This window comes from Oncorhynchus mykiss, chromosome 4 (assembly GCF_057628025.1).
Source record: "Oncorhynchus mykiss isolate SJ-2025 chromosome 4, ASM5762802v1, whole genome shotgun sequence".
NCBI lineage: Eukaryota > Metazoa > Chordata > Actinopteri > Salmoniformes > Salmonidae > Oncorhynchus > Oncorhynchus mykiss.
The window spans coordinates 21142573-21165510 of NC_143025.1; the positions used below are offsets into that span (position 1 = coordinate 21142573).

The window sequence follows — 22938 nt, forward strand, 5'->3', positions numbered from 1 at the left end:
ACCATCCCATCTGGTTTACGCTTAGTGGGACTATCATTTGTTTTTCAACAGGACAATGACCCAACACACCTGCAGGTTGTGTAAGGGCTATTTTACCAAGAAGGAGAGTGATGGAGTGGGCCATCAGATGACCTGGCCTCCACAATCACCCAACATCAACCCAATTGAGATGGTTTGGGATGAGCTGGACCGTAGAGTGAAGGAAAATCAGCCAACAAGTCCTCAGCATATGTGGGAAATCCTTCAAGATGGTTGGAAAAGCATTCCATGTGAAGCTGGTTGAGAGAATGCCAAGAGTGTGCAAAGCTGTCATCAAGGCAAAGGGTGGCTACTTTGAAGAATCTAAAATATATTTAGATTGGTTTAACCCTTTTTTGGTTACTACATGATTCTATATGTCTTATTTCATAGTTTTGATGCCTTCACTATTCTTCTACATTGTAGAAAATAGTAAACATAAAGAAAAACCCTTGAATGAGTCCAAAATTTTGGTTGGTATTGTACTTCACATGCAGTCCATTGTCCTTTTCAACCTTTGTGTAATGAAGAACTCAATGAACGGCTGATATTCCACTTCTGTTTGGGATAAATGCACGGTTCCATTTTGTCTGGAAGGGAAACCATTTCTAAATCGCCAGTACTACATGCTTTACGATGACTACTGCCAAGTTTATGCTGTTCTAAACTGTCATCCAACACATTCCCTAACTGCATAGATCCACAATTTTAGAGCCACTCAAAATAGTAGGGTAGATCCTCGTAGTTTGAAAATGTAATGGTCCTCAAGTAAATGTATTGGTCCCAAATTGTCAACAAATCATCAAGCCCTAAATGAGTTGAATGAGGTATGCATGTCCCAGGCTACAACAAAAATGTGTGCTGTTGGGGGTACTGGAGAACTGGAGTTGGGAAACACTGCTGTGGAACCCTGTAGAGCACCCGGGGAGAGGAATTATGCACACCCAACATTTGCTCACAAGCTTGATGGAAAAATATGGCTACAGAAACAATGTCTTCTCTCTGTTTGCTGCTTCCAAAAGTGTGTTTTATGAAACATTTCTGGAGCAGGTTGCCCAGCAGAAGGAACCCTCACTGTGGCCAACCCACTCAGAGAGGGAGGGACGGAGGAAGTCGGTGTGGATGGGGGGGGGGGTCTGAGGTCCCATCCTTTAATTCTTCCAGGGCTTTCAGCCACAGATGGGGGAACAAAGCACTCCATGGGGTCAGAAGGTAGAGGAGAGTGTCTTAGACACAAGTAGTCTGTCACGTACAGCCTCCTCTCCTCTCACAGCCTACATACCAGTGGAGGCTGCTGAGGGGAGAACGGCTCACGTCCAGAACGAAGCAAATGCAACGGCATCAAATACATGGAAACCATATGTTTGATACCATTCCACTGATTCCGCTCCAGTCAATAACACGAGCCTCCCCATTTAAGGTGCCACCAACCTGTGATACATACAGTTGGGCCTACATGTACTATACCCAACCGGATGTTACTGCTCCCTCCCTTATCATGTGAAGTAGATGCAGTATGTGACAGGCACTATTCCCAGTAGAATGCTATGGCTACATCCTGGAGTTCTCTGAATTCTCATGTAAAGCACTTGGAGGCGCTCAATGAATGTATTTCAATCCATTATAGTGTATCAATAGCTGTGGCTCCTCTGATCTGAAGGTTGTCTGCCTGAGTAATTCAGTGCATATGGATCCGCATCTCAAGGCTGTATATAGAAATAGGGAGACAGTTGGAGCGGCAGCTACTGCAGTGAAGCTAAAGCCAGGTACTAAGAGCTGCCTGGCGGGTGTATTAGCTGGCTAATAGGAGAGAGATGGAGAGAGAGGCAGAAAGCTAGAAGCTGCTGGATTGAGTTAACATGAATAGCTTAGTGAAATCATGCTGGCAAAGAGTTAGTCTCTCCCAGAAAGAGACCAGCCAATAAGGGCAGAGCTAGAGCCTGTCAATCATCACTGGTCACCTCCCCTCTCCAGGCACTGCTCTATCACTCACTTCCACTGGGATCTCACTGTGACACACACACAGAACCAGTAGTCCCACGTCCACACACATTGGTCATACACACAGTTTCAGGTGATAAACCTCCAGGAACTATGTGTGTGTATGTGTGAGGTGTGCAACACACTGCAAAGTGGGCCTTAAACCTCTCTGAGCCAGACTGCTAGAACATGCTGTACCCTAATGAGTGCACACTCACAAGGGGAGGGAGGGTTTTATTGGGCCCTTACATCATAGTGGAAAGAACATTGTCTTGCCCATATTCCTGTCTGAGGTTAACGGGCAACATCCATCTCTCTCTCTCTCTCTGTGGGAGAGATTGGCTAGCTGTGAGAAGTAGGCCCACTGGGACTTTTTCCTCTCTCCCTGTGCTGCTGTACAGTAGCTGCTGATTATAACCTCATGTGTCCCTGTGAGACAGAGAGGCTGTGTGTGTGTGTGTTCCGCTCCAGCCCCTTGTGAGGTACAGTAGCACTATAAACCAACACTGTGAGAATGCATTTCATAATGTATGTCTTTTAACATATATCCACTATGTCCATCTGTCTCACACGGAACAGGCTGTTTGTAATTCATGACGCCTCAGGTGCAGTTCTGATATTCTACCACCAGACTGCGCAAAGCATCAGTCTTGACCTGAAGTGGTCCGTCACCGTTTGTAGAAACTGCAACATGGCTTTGGGACCATTACCAGAGGAAAATCATCACGACTTTTCAATCCAACGGTGATGTAAGCATGACAGGACTTTCCTTACTGAAACTTAACAACACACCACCTCTGAGTCACACAGAGAGAGAGACACAGAAGATGAACAGCTCCTGTGTTTCTAATTTTAATAGAAAAACAAAAAGTATTGAAAAATCAAATGAAAAAGAAAGGATCCATTAATGATGATGACATAAGCATGATCAGCGCTGTGTCTCCCAGGCAACCATACCTCTTTTCCTTTCAACCCACTTTTCAGTCCATGAAAGGCTGTGTGTGTGTGTGTGTCTGTGTGTGTGTCAACAGAGGGTGACTCCACTCTGCCAGTAAGCTTCAATACTACAGAGTTGAAGAGAAGCGGCGACTGAGCGACCAATGCGGAGGAAAGAGTAATGAACACTGCAGGTGCACATGAATAAGTCCAGCAGCAGGAACCAAACAACCCACGGCTGCTGGTTCCTACATTCATCCAAACCCATCAACACCACAGCCTACCACAGCCTAACACACTTACATAACACTGGGCTAACAAAATGACAGGAATACAATGGCATCTCTGTGTGTTTGTGTCTAGCTGCTTTGGTCTGTACTTATGTGTGTGTGTGAATATATGAGTGCATCTATGAATATGAGGTTGAGTGTGTGGAGATGTGTGTACAGTATGTGTTTCGTCTCACAAAGCCAGGGTCTAGTGTAGTAGTGTTGAGGGTATATTTAAGAGGACAGGTTGTGTAGAGACCCAGGAGCTCTGGCCTATAGAGCTGTAGCCTGCAGGAGGTGATGCATTATGATAGAAGGCATATAAAAAAAAAAACATTACAATTCTAATTAAATTAAAAAAAACTTAACTGGATGAACAGAATTTTAAAAAGAAAAAGGTCCTTCAAAGGGCAGAAGTTCAGAGCTCCAAAAGAACCCACTCACTCTTCTTTCTCTTATTAAAATATCAGGGGTTCTCTCTTTTCCCTCCCTCCCACTCGGCTCACTCTAGCAGCAAGCCTCAGTTCTGTGACGAGGGCTGGTGGGGGTTATGGAAGTGCCCCCCCTCTATCTCCATCCACATCTCTGCTCCTCGCAGGCGAAGCACAACATCCAGAGCCATGGAGGGTGGAAACCAGGAGGGTGTCTCCCAGACAGATTGGACTCCACAGCCACAGCAGACACTGCGCTATGACCTAACACCCAGGCACAAGAAATCTATGGTCTCCCGAGACTGTGATGCCGACGACGAGTCATGAGGTGGTGGTATACACAGAATTGGACCAGGGACCACTGTACAGTTCACTGGGGTGGTAGTTGGGGTAGAGGGGTGGGGGTAGTATCTCTCCATAGTCCTGCAGGGGAGCAGGAACACTGGCCTGGCTGTAGTGAGTCCACATTTCGTCTCTCCCTCCAGCAATCCACTAAGGGACCCAATGTGACGAGGGCCAAGAGGGAGGCAACAGTCTTTGAGGATAGCATTCTCTCTCTCTCACACACAAAATACAAGCTCACACCAACACATACAGAATCACAAGGCAGTCAAACATACACACACAAACACACACAGATTCTCTCACATGCACCCATACACACTCTGGGAGGCTCTTGTAGGGGGTTGAGTCGGGGGCCTGTGTGCTATGTCCCGTCCTCCGCCTCTTCCTCCTCCGAACAGTAGTCCTGTCCCTGTGGACACACCACAGATGAGAGATGAGACCAAGAGAAGAGAGATGATAGAGGGAGGACAGATAGCATCACTGTAGGAGAGATGGAGACGAGAGATAAGACAGGGGTGAAGTGGATAGGAATAATGTAGTGTCTTTTAAAGGCCCAATCTGGATGTAGCTCAAGTTGAAGTATTTCCTGCTAGTCAGATCCAGCCTATAGCAGCTCCCAATCCCACAGGAGACTGTCTCTTTAAATGTTCAGGCCCTGCTGCCCAGTCCCTCCCCTTCCCCCCACCTTCTCAATCTTCTCATCCAGCATCCTGAAGAACTCCTGCTGGCTCTCTGACGTGTGGATGCTGTGAAGGAAAGGGAGAGAGTGAGAATGAGAAAGAGCGAGAGAAAGAAAAAGGAAGTTAGAGGGGGAGGAAACAGGAGGCAACAAACACACCACAAGAATTTTCCATAACACCCCCCCACACAGGAGACACAAACACACACATTTCTAAACCCCTGCTTCGGCGAGAGCCTTTGTGGTTGTGGAGGAATTTGAATAATCATTTTATAGAGAGCTCACCCAGGAGTCTATAATCCAAAGACAAACTAAATACTGATACAGCACCCAATATGTCCACACACAATGTCACCAAACAGGAAATAGAGCCCCATTACACGTTTGGAAACAAGAGACACTAACCACTCAGCTACCAGCGACACTACAATGATAATAAATCACACTGTCTGATAGCATTTACACATGCTGTATAAAACCACCGCAGTGCAGTGATTACGTGATAGGTGATAACGTGTGCACGCATTAGAGGTCTGGCCTGATTAATCGGAATGGCCGATTAATTAGGGCCGATTTCAAGTTTTCACAACAATCGGAAATCGGTATTTTTGGGCGCCGATGTGCAGATTTTTAATATTTTTTATATATACCTTTATTTACCTAGGCAAGTCAGTTAAGAACACATTCTTATTTTCAATGACGGCCTAGGAACGGTGGGGGCAGAACGACAGATTTTCAGGGGCAGAACGACAGATTTTCACATTGTCAGCTCGGGGGATCCAATCTTGCAACCTTACAGTTAACTAGTCCAACGCAATAACGACCTGCCTCTCTCTCGTTGCACTCCACAAGCACCTGCCCGCCCATGACTACTCTGGACGGCTCTGACTTAGAATACGTGGATAACTACAAATATCTAGGTGTCTGGCTAGACTGTAAACTCTCCTTCCAGACTCACATTAAGCATCTCCAATCAAAAATTAAATCTAGAATCGGCTTCCTATTTCGCAACAAAGCTTCCTTCACTCATGCTGCCAAACATACCCTCGTAAAACTGACCATCCTACCGATCCTCGACTTCGGCGATGTCATCTATAAAATAGCCTCCAACACTCTACTCAGCAAACTGGATGTAGTCTGTCACAGTGCCATCTGTTTTGTCACCAAAGCCCCATATACTACTCACCACTGCGACCTGTACGCTCTCGTTGACTGGCCCTCGCTTCATACTCGTCGCCAAACAATCTACAAGTCTCTGCTAGGTAAAGCCCCGCCCTATCTCAGCTCGCTGGTCACCATAGCAGCACCCACTCGTAGCACACGCTCCAGCAGGTATATCTCACTGGTCACCCCCAAAGTCAATTCCTCCTTTGGTCGCCTTTCCTTCCAGTTCTCTGCTGCCACTGACTGGAACGAACTGCAAAAATCACTGAAGCTGGAAATTCCCATCTCCCGCACTAGCTTTAAGAACCAGCTGTCAGAGCAGCTCACAGATCACTGCACCTGTTCATAGCCCATCTGTATACAGCCCATCTATCTACCTCATTCCCATACTGTATTTATTTATTTTGCTCCTTTTGCACCCCAGTATCTCTACTTGCACATCCATCTTTTGCACATCTACCATTCCAGTGTTTAATTGCCATATTGTAATTACTTCACCACTATGGCCTATTTATTGCCTTAACTCCCTTATTTGACCCTATTTGCACTCACTGTATATAGACTTTGTTTTCTTTTTTTCTACTGTATTATTGACTGTATGTTTGTTTTACTCCATGTGTAACTCTGTGTTGTTGTATGTGTCGAACTGCTATGCTTTATCTTGGCCAGGTCGCAGTTGCAAATGAGAACTTGTTCTCAACTAGATTATCTGGTTAAATAAAGGTGAAATAAATCAAATAAAAAAATAAACAAGCATACAAGTATCTAAGTATCTGACTGAGCGGTGGTAGGCAGAAGCAGGAGCGTAAACATTCATTCAAACAGCACTTTTGTGCATTTTGCCAGCAGCTCTTCGTTGTGCGTCAAGCATTGCACTGTTTATGACTTCAAGCCTATCAACTCCCGAGATGAGGCTGGTGTAACCGAAGTGAAATGGCTAGCTAGTTAGCGCGCTAATAGAGTTTCAAAAGTCACTCGCTCTGAGCCTTCTAGTAGTTGTTCCCCTTGCTCTGCATGGAAGCTATACTGTTACACTGGCAATACTAAAGTGCCTATAAGAACATCCAATAGTCAAAGATAATGAAATACAAATGGTATAGAGGGAAATAGTCCTATAATAACTACAACCTAAAACTTCTTACCTGAGAATATTGAAGACTCATGTTAAAAGGAACCACCAGCTTTCATATGTTCTCATGTTCTGAGCAAGGAACTAAAACGTTAGCTTTCTTACATAGCACATATTGCACTTTTACTTTCTTCTCCAACACTTTGTTTTTGCATTATTTAAACCAAATTGAACATGTTTCATTATTTACGTGAGGCTAAATTGATTTTATTGATGTATTATATTAAGTTAAAATAAGTGTTCCTTCAGTATTGTTGTAATTGTCATTATTACAAATAAATAAATAAATATAAAAGAGTTGTCCGGTTAACCGGTATCGACTTTTTTGGTCCCCCAATAATCGGTATCGGCGTCGAAAAATCATAATCGGTCGACCTCTAGCACGCATACAGCGTTATCACACACACAATCTGCCACACACACATTATGACTCACTTTGTCCTGTTGGCGTTGGCTCCAGAGCCTTCTTTCGGCTGTTTGCCCCTGTACTGTACAGAGCTTTTCTCCTAAAAACACACACACATACACAATCAGCTCACAGTTCCTACCCCCCCTGAGACTACACAGAGAGAGCCTCGGGAACCCATGTAGTAGGTTAGAGGCTGGGGAGAGAATAGCTACCTGCCCCCTGCCAGCTTGGGTCCTAAGGATGAATAACCTGGCCCAGCTGTGGCCCTAAGGCTGGGGATAGAGAGGCTGCCTACCCCTGCTTCTTGTGCCTTGGAGCTGGGAAGAGAGATGCTGCCTGTGACTGAGTCATGTAGAGTTAGGCCCTCCCTGTACATGCTGGCAGGGAAGCTAGGAGACTGGTAGGCCAGGGGGCCTGACCGGGGGAAAGACCTCACTGGGCTGGATCATTAGATATGCTGGCTGTGCTCTGGAGGAACAAGACATGCATGCTAACTACAGGCATTTCATGGATATGTAGCATCCACACATAAATCTGTGTGTGTGTGTGCGCACTTTGATTCTGCAGGATTAAATGTGCGTCTGTGAGAAACGGTTCCCTGTGAGTACTTTTTGTTAATCTGTCAAAATGTTTTAAAGGTCACGTCTGAAAATGAGGTTATTTGTTCTGCTGCATGTTTTAAGCCAACTGTGGCATATGAGGAAACTAATGCCCCTATGACGACGGCAGCACAGTCACAACAATGGTGGAATAAAGAGAATGCAATGACAATCAACAGTAGGGTAGGACTTTCATTTCTCTTTGGAGTTTTGATTCCTTTCTTTTTCTTCAATTGTTACCTCATCCAAATGGGTGTGCACTTTTCTGGTTATTTTACAGCATTTGTAGGAAAGACTAAATCATAGATATTGGACCATGAAGGAAGGGGTCAAAACAACCTTATGAAACTCCTACATTCCATACACACCAACACGCTGTCTCTACCTGCTTGGGAGGCACCACGGCTGTGTGTGTTTGCATTCGTGTAGCGTGTGCATCTCTGTGTGTGTGTGTGTGGGGTCTTATGTGGAGGTGTGCATTGAGCACAAACACTGTCTGTTTGTATGTGTTGATGGGCTGTCAAAGAGAACTGTTTGTTGCATGTTGATGGACAGTCCGAGAGACATACATGTGTGTGTGTGTGTGTCTCCTCTCTCACCAGGTTCTCCTGGTTACGTGCATTCACCCGGTCCTCCTCTCCACGCATGTACTTCACCTCCTCCACTCCTTTCATCTTGTACTCGTCTGTACGGAGAGAGAAAAACAGTACAGTTAGACAAATAAATAACTACTCCTGCATATCAGTGGCACTGAAAAGACACACAGAGAGAGAACCCCACCCAACAGTGGACATAACAGGTATCTATATTTTCTGAGTAGCTGCCTAGGTTTTTCTGACAAAGCAGCACTCACCCACCAACACTGACACACACCGCTAATAAAACACACACTGTCTTATCTGCTCCATTCGGTGTATTTCACCCTTTCTCTCAAATACTCATATCAGACTGATAGTGAGACAGTAGGAGGGAGGAAAGGCACCTGCCATGTGCAGCCAGTCTATCTGAAATGTATCATCTGCAGCCAGTATACTGTTCTACTCCTCTTCCTCTCACTGTCCTACTCACTCTCTTCCTCTCCTACTCACTCTCTTCCTCTCACTCTCTTCCTCTCACTCACTGTCCTACTCACTCTCTTCCTCTCACTGTCCTACTCACTCTCTTCCTCTCCTACTCACTCCCTTCCTCTCCTACTCACTCACTGTCCTACTCACTCTCTTTCTCTCACTGTCCTACTCACTCTCTTCCTCTCACTCTCGTCCTCTCTTCCTCTCACTGTCGTACTCACTCTCTTCCTCTCACTGTCGTACTCACTCTCTTCCTCTCACTGTCGTACTCACTCTCTTCCTCTCACTGTTGTACTCACTCTCTCCCTCCCACTGTTGTACTCACTCTCTTCCTCCCACTGTCGTACTCACGCTCTTCCTCCCACTGTCGTACTCACGCTCTTCCTCCCACTGTCGTACTCACGCTCTTCCTCCTTTTTTGCACCCAAAAAAAGTTAGTGCAAAAAGGGTCAATGGACTAACCGGACTAACTATTTAGTAGTCTTGGGGGTAGAAGCTTATCAGGGTCCTGTTGGTTCCAGAGTTGGTGCATCGGTACCACTTGCTGTGCGGTAGCAGAGAGAACAGTCTATGACCTGGGTGGCTGGAGTCTGACAATTGTTAGGGCCTTTCTGACACCGTCCTGGTATAGAGGTCCTGGATGGCAGAGAGCTCAGCGCCATTGATGTACTGGGTCGTACGCCCTACCTTCTGTAGCGCCTTGCAGTCGCATGCCAAGCAGTTGCCATACCAAGCGGTGATGCAGCCAGTCAGGATGCTCTCAATAGAGCAGAAACTTTCGAGGATCTGAGATCCCATAGCAAATCCTTTTAGCCTCCTGAGGGGGAAGAGTTGTTGTCGTGCCTTCTTCACGACTGTGTTTGTGTGTTTGGACCATGATAAATCCTTATTGATGCGAACACCGAGGAACTTGAAGCACTCGACCCACTCCACTTCAGCTCCGTCAATGGGGGCGTGCTCGGCCCTCTGTTTCCTGTACTCCACAACCAGCTCCTTTGTCTTGCTAACATTGAGGGAGAGGCTGTTGTCCTGGCATCACAACTGGTCTCTGACCTCCTCCCAATAGGCCGTCTCATCGTTGATCAGGCCTACCACAATGTTAACCTGTTTAAAGGTCTTACTCACATCGGTTACGGAGAGCGTGATCACACAGTCGTCCGGAACAGCTGGTGCTCTCATGTATGGTTCAGTGTTGCTTGCCTCGAGGCGAGCATAGAAGGCATTTAGCTCATCTGGTAGGCTTGCGTCACTGGGCAGATCGTGGCTGGGTTTCCCTTTGTAATCTGTGATAGTTTGCAAGGCCTGGCACAGAGAGGGGGAGGAGAGATAGAGAGAGAGGGATGTTCTCTACTGCTGCCTGCCTGGGGAATGCAAACATGTCAGAGCAAAGCAGCCTGTCTGCACACGCCGACACACACACACACACAGAATTAAGCCAACCATCAGTCACTGTGGCTTAGTAACAGAGACAGGTAACGGAGGAGAAAAACGACTAACACTGAGCAGACATCAAAGGTACGTAAACACACTGAAGATGAGCCTATAAAAGGAAAAAGAAAAATGACAATATTTCATGGATACAAAAATGGATCTATACAATGGATCGATCTGTCATACCCTGGTCCCAGATCTGTACAGGTATGTGCTTGTATGGCATGACAATAATAATGAAAGTCAGTTGGCAGAAGCACATACAGATCTGGGACCAGGATACATTAGGCCATATTGGAGAGGATGTGCATCAGTGAGTGTGTCTCCATTGGCACTGACTGACAGATGATGGGGTGAAAAAGAGATACTAATTTCCACTGTGGCGACAGGGCTGCTTGCTTCATCATGATGATTTTGGGGCAAAGGACATTTTAGAGACAGGAAAAAGGTCTCTCTGATGTGGACATCTTTATCATTAGGAGCCGGGACCCTGTGTCGACCTTCAGGATATCTCTGTGAAAATCCTCGCTCTCTGTCAGTTGAAAGTAGTGTGTGTGTGTGTCTGAGTCAATTTGAGCATGAGTGTGTGTCCATTTGAGTGCACTACATGCACGGTCAGGCTGAGTGGAGTGGCCAGGGTAGTCTGTGTCATTCTCCCCTTCCTGCAGTCTGTCAATCAGAGCCTCCTGCCTGGCTCCCTTCCAGCCCTGACTCTCTCCAAAAGCCTCAGCAGATATGACATTTACATTGCCACTGCCCCGCCCTGCCTGTGTTAGTGAAATAACAATATACTAAAGTCAGACCAGAAGTCATTATTACTGCCCTGCCCTCAGCCTGCCCGGCCTGGTCCACCGACTCACTAGGACTATGCCAAAGGGGCTTCATTTAATTTCATAGCAGGAAAGATTCGTCTCATATTACATTACAGCTCAAGTCTAAAGATAGTTTTTTATTCACATGTTATCTAAAATCAGTTAGATAAGTTAGATAAGTTCTGAAATACAACTTCTGTTGAAGTTCTGAATGTCGATACAACAATAGCAACATAGCGACTATATTTACACTACAATACAAGCAATACACCCACTCACAACAGTCTGGCCAACTACAAATCAAATCGCAAAACTGCAACAAGACAACAACTGACAAGGTAACACACTCCGTTGTAGCAGACACACACGCTACTACTCTGATTATAAACTAACTTCAAACAGGCTGCAATCAGAAAGTGTTGCTATTTTCTGTCTTCTCCCCTGGTGTTTGGGTAAGGGAGCTCAGCCTTTCCTGTTATTGTGCGAGGGAGCAAAGGAGCATAAGCAGGAGACTGCCGTCACCTCAACACTCCTAACTGCGACACACACACACACACACCAGGCACTCAAACAATGACACATTTTGACTGGCACACAATCTGTTGGATCAGATCACTGTGATTGATATGAGTGTTGCTCATTTTACCAGACACACTAAGCCTCCTGTTCTATCAATAGGAGCCTAATGAGCTGAACTGGGAAGAAGGGATGACGAGCAGAAGGACGTGGGAGAGAAAAAGAAACGAGCGACGGAGAGAATCAACGTGCTGTGGCTGGGCGGTCGGTTGTAATCCACAGGCAGTATCCAGGTCAACAGTTCTCTTCCTCCCTCTCTGTGACCATCAACATCAAACAGACAGTTGATAGAATCATCTATCCAGCACCCTCCATGCCCTGCCCACTAGTGCTGCAGAGAGAGCACAGCCCCATTTAACGTCTACCACCATCTTCTAGTGGGAGGCAGGCTGCAGTCTAGCAGATGAGCTGTCACCAACCATTCACATAACACACTGAGGAAGAGTGATGGAGGAGGGGGACACAAGGCCGTGACCAAATGCTGTGATGAGAGGGAGGGGGAAAAGGGATGGGGAGTGAAAGGGAGAGAGATGGCGAAGTGGCTGGGAAGAATGTGGAAAGGAAGGAGAGATGGTCTAATACGGAGAAAGAGAAAGGAAGGCAAGAAAGTGAGGCCTTGGAAGGGAAAGGGAGGAGGAGATGAAAAAAGGAGGGGGAAAACTTGAATCTTTAACCCACGTCATCATCCTCTCTCAAGGGACATTCCCTCTCCCCCTTCAGGGAGGGAGGGAGGGAGGGGAGGGAGGGGTCAGAGAAGGTCAGAAGGTGAGACAGACAGAGGGACAGACAGAGCGAGAGAGAGAGTGGGAGGGGCACAAATAAGGCCAGACTCATGGGTCTGACAGCCGGTGAGAGAGGGATAAAGAAAAAGAGAGAGAGAGACGGAGGGAGGAAGAGGGAGAGGCAGCAGAGGGAGAACAGAACGAGGCCTCCTGTGGCTCGTCATCTGCCATTTCCTGTGTGGTTATTCCAGCGTGCTGCTCCTAATTCTTAAATCTGTCGCTAATCCCTCATCCTCTCTCTCTCCCAGCCTGTCCAGCAGGCAGCTATAATTGATGCTGTTAACTAGATACACTTTCTCAACCCTCTCTCTATGTCCAAGCTCTAAAACATGAAGTACTAAGAGGACACACAACACCAAAACCACTCAGCTATCCTAGAGGCTACTGCACTAAGTAGTATTCACACAGGGTAGGAGGAATAGATTGGGAAACATGATACAAATATTCCCTAAAAATCTCTGCAGCCCGGTTTGGAAACTTGGCATTGGTTAATAAAATGTATAGCTAATTATAATGTACTTGTAGACTAGAGACTAGACTAGAGACTAGACTTCTTCAGGCAGAAGTTTGCATCCTGTAGCTCCAACTCCAAAAAGTTCTGGGACACTGTGAAGTCCATGGAGAACAAGAGCACCTCCTCCCAGCTGCCCACTGCACTGAGACTAGGTAACATGGTCACCACCGATAAATCCATGATTATCGAAAACTTCAACAAGCATTTCTCAACGGCTGGCCATGCCTTCCGCCTGGCTACTCCAACCTCGGACAACAGCTCCCCCCCCCCCGCAGCTACTCGCCCAAGCCTCTCCAGGTTCTCCTTTACCCAAATCCAGATAGCAGATGTCCTGAAAGAGCTGCAAAACCTGGACCCGTACAAATCAGCTGGGCTGGACAATCTGGACCCTCTATTCCTGAAACTATCCGCCGCCATTGTCGCAACCCCTATTACCAGCCTGTTCAACCTCTCTTTCATATCGTCTGAGATCCCCAAGGATTGGAAAGCTGCCGCAGTCATCCCCCTCTTCAAAGGGGGCGACACCCTGGACCCAAACTGTTACAGACCTATATCCATCCTGCCCTGCCTATCTAAGGTCTTCGAAAGCCAAGTCAACAAACAGGTCACTGACCATCTTGAATCCCACCGTACCTTCTCCGCTGTGCAATCTGGTTTCCGAGCCGGTCACGGGTGTACCTCAGCCACGCTCAAGGTACTAAACGATATCATAACCGCCATCGATAAAAGACAGTACTGTGCAGCCGTCTTCATAGACCTTGCCAAGGCTTTCGACTCTGTCAATCACCGTATTCTTATCGGCAGACTCAGTAGCCTCGGTTTTTCGGATGACTGCCTTGCCTGGTTCACCAATTACTTTGCAGACAGAGTTCAGTGTGTCAAATCGGAGGGCATGCTGTCCGGTCCTCTGGCAGTCTCTATGGGGGTGCCACAGGGTTCAATTCTCGGGCCGACTCTTTTCTCTGTATATATCAATGATGTTTCTCATGCTGCGGGCGATTCCCTGATCCACCTCTACGCAGACGACACCATTCTATATACTTCCGGCCCGTCCTTGGACACTGTGCTATCTAACCTCCAAACGAGCTTCAATGCCATACAGCACTCCTTCCGTGGCCTCCAACTGCTCTTAAACGCTAGTAAAACCAAATGCATGCTTTTCAACCGTTCGCTGCCTGCACCCGCACGCCTGACCAGCATCACCACCCTGGATGGTTCCGACCTTGAATATGTGGACATCTATAAGTACCTAGGTGTCTGGCTAGACTCTAAACTCTCCTTCCAGACCCATATCAAACATCTCCAATCGAAAATCAAATCAAGAGTCGGCTTTCTATTCCGCAACAAAGCCTCCTTCACTCACGCCGCCAAACTTACCCTAGTAAAACTGACTATCCTACCGATCCTCGACTTCGGCGACGTCATCTACAAAATTGCTTCCAACACTCTACTCAGCAAACTGGATGCAGTTTATCACAGTGCCATCCGTTTTGTCACTAAAGCACCTTATACCACCCACCACTGCGACTTGTATGCTCTAGTCGGCTGGCCCTCGCTACATATTCGTCGCCAGACCCACTGGCTCCAGGTCATCTACAAGTCCATGCTAGGTAAAGCTCCGCCTTATCTCAGTTCACTGGTTACGATGGCAACACCCATCCGTAGCACGCGCTCCAGCAGGTGTATCTCACTGATCATCCCTAAAGCCAACACCTCATTTGGCCGCCTTTCGTTCCAGTTCTCTGCTGCCTGTGACTGGAACGAATTGCAAAAATCGCTGAAGTTGGAGACTTTTATCTCCCTCACCAACTTCAAACATCTGCTATCTGAGCAGCTAACCGATCGCTGCAGCTGTACATAGTCTATTGGTAAATAGCCCACCCATTTTCACCTACCTCATCCCCATACTGTTTTTATTTATTTATTTTTATTTTTCTGCTCTTTTGCACACCAATATCTCTACCTGTACATAACCATCTGATCATTTATCACTCCAGTGTTAATCTGCATAATTGTAATTATTTGCCTACCTCATGCCTTTTGCACACAATGTAGATATAGACTCCCCTTTTTTCTACTGTGTTATTGACTTGTTAATTGTTTACTCCATGTGTAACTCTGTGTTGTCTGCTCATACTGCTATGCTTTATCTTGGCCAGGTCGCAGTTGCAAATGAGAACTTGTTCTCAACTAGCCTACCTGGTTAAATAAAGGTGAAATAAAAAAAAGACTGGATATAGAGTGAGACTAGAGGAGAGGTATAACAGGTAACATAGCCAGCGGGCCAGTGTGTGTGGAGTAGACAGGAAGGATATCCTATAGCATCTCACTATATTTCCAAATAATAGCCTTCAGGTGGGAAGGATGTTTTACAGTTGAAAGTAGCCAGGGTTAGAATAGTGGGAGAATATAGGAGTGTGTATAGTGTGTACTGACCGGAGAAGAGGTCTCCGTTGCTGTAGGCCTTGCCCCGGCCTTCCTCATCACTGGGCACGGCCGACACCTGCTTAGCCGAGGTGCAGCCCATCGCCTCACTCTCTGGCTCCTCTCCTCATGGCACTCTCACCTGGAGATAAAAAGAGAGGGAGAGGGAGGTGAGGGGAGAGAGAGATATGGTTAAAATCCATAGCAGCTATTGAGAGAGAACTATATTGGTTAACACAGGCATTGTATTTTAGTGACGACTGGGACAAACCAGCCTCTGAGCCTGTCACTGTGGAGCAGGAGTGTCAGTCACGCACACAGTGTCACAGGCAATACACTGTCACAAGCACAGACTGTCAGTCACACACAGTATTGTTGTCACAGGCACAAAGGAAAACACTGTCACAGGCAGACTGGCAGACAGTCAGTGTTACACCCGCAATAGATTATAACAGACACAGCAAGGCAGCATCAGACACCACCGACACCTCAGAACAAGGCAGTATCAGACACCACCGACACCTCAGAACAAGGCAGTATCAGACACCACCGACACCTCAGAACAAGGCAGTATCAGACACCACCCACACCTCAGAACAAGGCAGTATCAGACACCACCCACACATCAGAACAAGGCAGTATCAGATACCACCCACACCTCAGAACAAGGCAGTATCAGAACACCACCCACACCTCAGAACAAGGCAGTATCAGAACACCACCCACACCTCAGAACAAGGCAGTATCAGAACACCACCCACACCTCAGAACAAGGCAGTATCAGACACCACCCACACCTCAGAACAAGGCAGTATCAGACACCACCCACACCTCAGAACAAGGCAGCATCAGATACCACCCACACCTCAGAACAAGGCAGCATCAGACACCACCGACACCTCAGATCAAGCCACTGGCAGTCCAATAATAGAGGCCCTGAGCCCTGTCGCTGAGACAGCGAGAGGAAGAAATAGAGAGAAACAGGTTGAAGGAGAGGTAGAGTAAAATAGAGAGCGAACAATAAGAGGGCAGAGAATAGATGAGTAGAGAGAAATGTTCCAGAGCATCAACAGGCTGCCGACACTCCTCCTCCCTCCTCTATTTTCCTCCCCTCGTTTGAAGTTGACAGGAGGTCAGTGTCCACTTCAGAGCCAGCCTCCCTATGAGCTGGCTTTCCACTGCACAAAGCAACAGGTGTGCAGAGAGGAGTGTGTGTCTGTGTGTAGACTGAATTTTGAGTGGGAGAGTGTGTGCACTGTGGTGTCTTATGTTTGCATGTGTGTATAAGCGGTTTGTGAAATCTGTGTGTGTAGTTTTGATGTGTGTCTTTCACAGCTTTCTTGGCTAAATAACATGAATCTCCTGATGTGAGCTTACACGGGTCTTTCTTAAAGGTACAGCGAGTGTGAAGGGATTCTTCTGGGGGCTGGCTATGCACGCATGCACACAGACACACGGCTATCTCATTGGCAGGAGCTCAGACAGATCAGGCCAGAACAGCCCGATCCTGCCTGACTACAGAGGATGGGTCGGTGTCTGACAGAGTTATCTGTGGCCTGACGGTGAGGCCTTCCCCTGCAGCCCAGGCTGCTTAGGTACTGTGGACTGCCTGTTCGTGTCAGAGCTGGAGCAACTCAATTATGGCTCAGACCACGGAGTCTGTCTGGACACATCTCTTAGAGTGCAGACGGTGTGTGGGTGAGGGGTAAAATGCTGAAACGTGGCTTGCAGCCTTGCTGATCCTTGAGTGAGCGAGTGAACTTCTTATGACTGAATCATACGGGATAATTCTGAAAATTCCAGTTGCATAAATGGATGTCTAGTTAGGAATCTCTCCGTCTTCTGTGTAGAATCCTAGCCAGGTCAGTGTTAATGGTGTTTGGGCTGTGTGTTAAAGCAGAGAGCGTTGAGTTAGCACAGATGGCATGTGTACAATGCAGGCCTGTCAGCTAGGAACAGATGTGGAAGTGTGTCAATGGGACAAGCTTACGCTACCAGTTAAGACCCTGACACCAGCCGGATCCAGCACTCACTCACACACACACACGATGATATCAATACACAGATACAGGTAACTGCCAAAATAAAGGAAACACTTGAGTAATTGAGGGATACTAAGTATATTGAAAGCAGGTGCTTCCACAGGTGTAGTTCCTGACTTAATTAAACAATGAACATCCCATCATGCTTAGGGTCATGTATAAGAAGTATTTTGGCTAGCATGGCTGGAAGAGATCTCAGGGACTTTGAAAGAGGGGTCTCAAAGGAGCATAGGGGATTTAAAGGGTGTGTGTTTCAGTCACCAGATCTCAACCCAATTTAACACTTAAATTAAGGCACCAAAATATGGAATTTCCTGTGGAAGAATGGTGTTGCATCCCTCTAATAGAGTTCCAGACACTTGTAGAATCTATGCCAAGGTGCATGGGCAGAGATATGCCTAACTAACAAACAAACATGCAAGTTGCAAACCCACTCTAAATATTCTGCCGTTAGGCTTATCCCTACATTATACCAAAAGTCTACAGCTACTGTACACTAAGAAAATACTATTAGATTGCTTACATCATAGATACTTATTTACTCAAGGATCAGCAAAAGGCTGCAAGCCACATTTCAGCATTTTACCACACACACACACACACACACGCACACACACAGGTCTGAGTAGTTGAACTCAGATAACACTGAGGGGATGTGTACATGCACAAGTGTGCTTGCGTAAACACATGCGTAAACAAGCTCCGTAGTGTGTCCACTACGTTCTAAGACACACACAGGCTCAGTAGTGTGAACCTCCTCAAACACACTGCTGTGCCAGAAGCTATCTGAGCCACCGCAGAGCCTGAAAAACTGGCTGTGGGCCCGCCTATCCTGGAAAGGGAATGAGAGAAGGAGGGAGTGAAGGAGAAAGAAGAAAGAGGAAGGGCTAGCCGAGCCTTCCAGGGAAGTCGGGTTCAAAGGCCAGGTCTCTAAGACCCATCGTCAGCCATGATAGTGACAGGGACAGAGCCAGCAATTGGACAAGGGCTGAGACTGATAGACCCTGCATTGTGTCTGTCTCTGACATAACAGGACACTCAGCCAAAGCACCATAATATTTACACTAGCCAGCAGCAACCCCTGTACCTCTTCTCTCTTCCTTGTCCCAGTTTAAACACTACATCAGCCTGACAAGCCGGCAAGCCGTGCCAACACACACACACACACGCGTGCGCTTGGAGCCTTGTACACTCCGACAAGCAAGACCTGTTCTGAGTCTGGTGTTACTGTTCCTTGTGCATGTCTCCACTCTCTTGTGTTGTGCTGTGAGTACCTCTTTCCACTCTCCCTCTGTTGTAGTGGGCACAAGTGGCTGGGGGGAAGGAGGAGGATGTACAAATAACAGCTCCTCTGTTTGGGAGAACTCTGTCATGTGACAATGAGATGGGCAGATAGAGAGAGACACTGAGGCATAGAGATAGTCAGAGTGAGGCAGATACAGACAGGCAGGGAGGGAGTGAGACGAGAGAAGATTCAAGACATGTTGTTACGTACACGTTGGCACCAGGACAGAACTTTGTTTTTTTGTCAGGCCAATTAAGCCAACTGAGTTGGAAATTAGATGTCTGCATGGCTCACTAGATTTCCTGTTCGGTCTCTCCTCTGTGGCTTAGGGCAAGACAGAGGGGGAGAGAGAAGGAATGAGAGAAAGAAGGAAAGAGCCAGAGAGGAAAGTGTGAATGAGTAGAGCTCAGAGGGCCACTGTTACTTTAATTAATCAGAAGGGTAATTGAACCCGAATGTTGAGTTAAAGGGATACTTCGGAATTTTGGCAATGAGATGCCCTTTATCTACTTCCCCAGAGTCAGATGAACTCGTGGATACCATTGTTAGCAGATACCCATAGACTTCCAGTCATTGCGCTAACTCTAGTTAGCATTGGCTCGCAAAACTACCTCTAACTTCCTTCATAATTGACTCAAGCGACATAAAAATGGCATCCATGATTTCAACGGACTCTGGGGAAGTAGATAAAAGGCCTCTTTGCCAAAATCCCCAAGTATCCCTTTAAAGTTTAGATTCATTTAACCTAGTGTTCAGCCACAGCCCCAGGGAGCCATACAAAATACGACTTTGGACATTTTCCTAAGACAGAGGTTCATAAAAGGGAAAACTAGGAGAACCACAATGACAGAGAAAACCATACAGCATTGGTAGTTGCTTCAGCCTCAACTATTCTACAGATGTTCACACAGGGCAGTGTTTAGGATTATGGCCAGGAGTTTTATAGTAGGGACCCAGGGTTTTCCCCTCCTCATGTCACATGGTCAGGGTAACACTCCTGACCCTATTCATTGCCGTATCACAGTGGCCTGGCCTGTGTGTCAGACTGTATCAGTGTCCTGGTACAGTAGTATCTCTGTGTATCTTTCTTTACTCATTCACCATGTTATCACCTTCTCTAGAACCTACTCCCTGCTCCCTCTCAGACATGCCCTCCCAGCTCAACAAACAGCAGAGCTCAGGTCAACCACGCCTGTTGTTCCCCCATCTCGCTCTCTCTGCTTAGCGGACAAATACAGAATTTCTATGAATATTCATTAGCAATCATTACCACTGCACCAAATATATTTTAAAATCAGGATCTAATTGCATCTCTGCTGTAGGATAATTGGTGAAGCACTTTCCTGTGTGTGACTGACCAGGGTTGGTTTGTATTGTATTGGACCTAATTTGCAGAGGAGAAACCCTGAATAATGGAACAGAGTTGGAACATGAGTGAAAACGAGCAAATTCCAGGTCATAATTCATTCGGCAAGAAGATCTTTTCACTGCTTTGCACTGCAAACGAGTACAGACTTTTTCCACCTCTCACTGTACAATGCTGTGTTCTGTGTTCTCTTATCTGGTTGTACTCTGAGATCCATATCTTTGAGTGTGGTCCAGGTTATCTGGCCTTCAACAGAGCAACACCCATCTGCTGTTCTGGGCACCCAATGCAACGCCTCTCTAGCACCACTCTCTGCACTGCTGGTCTCCTGCTTCAGCAGCAAGCAATATGTGCCAAGTCCCTCTGTCCAAAACAAAGTAACATACCCTGGTCTGTCCATATGTACCACTATGTACACACTGACTCAGATTTGGGGAGAGAAACACACACAGCAATGTGAATCACGCAGCCTGCAATGTGTGAGCTTTGTGAGTCAGTACCTAGAGGGATCAGGTTGTGCTGGCCTTGTGCTTTAGACACTGCACCTGACACCTAATGCCACTCAGCAATGCCAATGTGCAGGGACAGACCACCACACTCAGCATGTGCAAAGGTACTAACACACACGCAGTCAGGACACACACACAACCCCAATAATAACACAGTCCCCCCACCATCACACACACACACAGGCCTCCCAGTAACTATGGAAACCCAGCCTCCTCCTCAGAGTGATGTCACATTGACATTGCATCATATCAATCTTAATTAGGGTTGCACTCCCCCTCTGCCAAATACAGGCCAAAATCACAACCTGAGAGCCAGAGACAGTGAGAACATGGAGTGAGAGAGCACAAATGGAGAGATTGAGAGGCAGAGAGATGGACAGATGAGCAAGGACTGGACGGCTAATAATAGATTGATCCCTCTTTCACACGGTGCCTGGAAGACGCTAACTTCAGAGCGAACTGTGCTCTGTCTTAATTCACCGCCAGATCTAAAGCCATAAGCGAGCTGCAAATAATACACATCGCATTTATGGAGGATAGAGAGGGAGAGGGGGTGAGAGGCAGGCAGATAGAGGCAGACAGATATAGCCAGACAGAAATGTAGAATAGAGGAGGAGGGAAGAGGGCAGGCTGATCATCCAACCACAACAGAGTTCAAGGAGTATATTACCCAATGTATAAGAGTTCAACTAGCCAGATATAGTGGCTAAGCAATTACACCCATATTTATGCATGTGCATTGATCCAGCTATTGCAGTAGACCAGCAGCAGGGGATTGAATCTGGCCATTGACCAGCAAATCAGTATAACAGGTGCACAGACTACTGTTATGTTAATGTTAAACAGAAGACTCTATTCTTATGGAGATGTTGATGTAACGTAAACACTGAAAGGTATCCTACGTTGCCCAATACAAGCAAATCAGTGGCCAGATAACATTGAGCTGTCGCTGTCTCGAGGACGAGATATGATAGCCACTGTCATGTAGCCACAGACAGAAGTGGACATGAACAATAACCCCCAATCCACCCTATTGAGTCAACTTTCAGTCTCTCAGAGGAACCGTAAGATCTCGATTCAAGTCATGTGTGTGAATTAAGAACGAACCAAGTGACAGCAGAGCGGGCGACCGAGGTCTAGCCTGTCGGGGCATAGTTGCTGCTATTCTGAACACACAGCTGTGTCCAGCTGCGCTGCAGAGAGACACTGGGCGCATTGTTTCCCGCAGGGAAAGGGAGAGTAGCGGCTCTACGTGTGTACACACAGATACACATAGTATAACAGTTTCTACACTATCGTGTCTGTCTTTATGCCAGCCCAGGTGTTCTCTCTGTTTTTGCTGCTTTTAGTCCAGAAACAAACGGCCTAACAAACGAGAGGGAGGAGAGAAAGAGAAAGCGACGGGGCAAGGGGGGCAGCGCCTCGAGGATTAAAAACATGACATTTTGGTAAACGCATTGAGATCGAACGGTAACCAAAACACGGCTACTACTCCATTTCCACTATTTTCTCCTTGAGTCCACTCCTGACCCATGTAGTAAACACAGACATGTCCGAGAGCCGAACCCAAGACACAGGAAGGAAAGCGCCGGGCAATCACAGCCCGACTCAGGAAACAACAACAAAAGAGAAGACTACGACAGAAATACATTATATGTCAATTATACGCAGCTAATAACCTGTTGAAACTAATAGCGAGTATTTTTTAATGTATCTAGATACTTACTTTACTGAACCGGTTCCGCTCGGTCCACTTTAGATTCGCCGAGCTTCACGCGGACAGTCGGGCGGGAGCTAACGCTGTGGAGTGGCTGGGAACAGTATGACCACCACACTGAACGTAAACTCTGGTTTGCGTCGTTTTACCAGGATGCCACTATTTCGCGCAGTAATGCAGCCATCTTGCTGAGGACTTTACTGTAATGTAAATATCCGGGTTACTTGTTGGCAATAAAAATATAGCAGATATTTTTTGGAACTCAAGATAATATTTATTCGTGGCAACAACAAAAAAACATTAATTTTACAACAGAAGAAATCAGTGGCATATGTGAGTTGGGCTACTTTTCTAGGAAATGACAGATTTACATGTAAATGTTTTTATGTAGTACTGTGTCCAAATTAAAAGTGCTCAAAAATGCATGACATTTGTTTCTCAAAATTGACCAAGA

General features: G+C 46.6%; 1 protein-coding gene across 1 annotated transcript; it reads right to left on the minus strand.

Moving 5' to 3' along the window:
- Window positions 1-2800: 2800 nt before the first annotated feature.
- On the minus strand, window positions 2801-22576 carry LOC110521490 (uncharacterized protein C1orf21 homolog). The gene is made up of 6 exons (XM_021599074.3): window positions 22494-22576; window positions 15578-15707; window positions 8559-8644; window positions 7387-7457; window positions 4665-4725; window positions 2801-4388 (listed from the first exon to the last, which is right to left on the minus strand). Exons 2-6 carry the CDS (start codon window positions 15666-15668, stop codon window positions 4341-4343), a joined length of 357 nt encoding a protein of 118 aa, XP_021454749.1. The 5' UTR covers window positions 15669-15707; window positions 22494-22576; the 3' UTR covers window positions 2801-4340.
- Between the last annotated feature and the right edge of the window lie 362 nt (window positions 22577-22938).

Excerpts from the sequence above, each read along its gene's own strand:
- LOC110521490 (XM_021599074.3), bottom strand. The coding sequence starts at position 15,668 with ATGGGCTGCACCTCGGCTAAGCAGGTGTCGGCCGTGCCCAGTGATGAG. Across the intron at positions 8,645-15,577 it reads CAACGGAGACCTCTTCTCCG|ACGAGTACAAGATGAAAGGA; the intron begins GTCAGTACACAC and ends CTCTCCGTACAG. Across the intron at positions 7,458-8,558 it reads CACGTAACCAGGAGAACCTG|GAGAAAAGCTCTGTACAGTA; the intron begins GTGAGAGAGGAG and ends GTGTGTTTTTAG.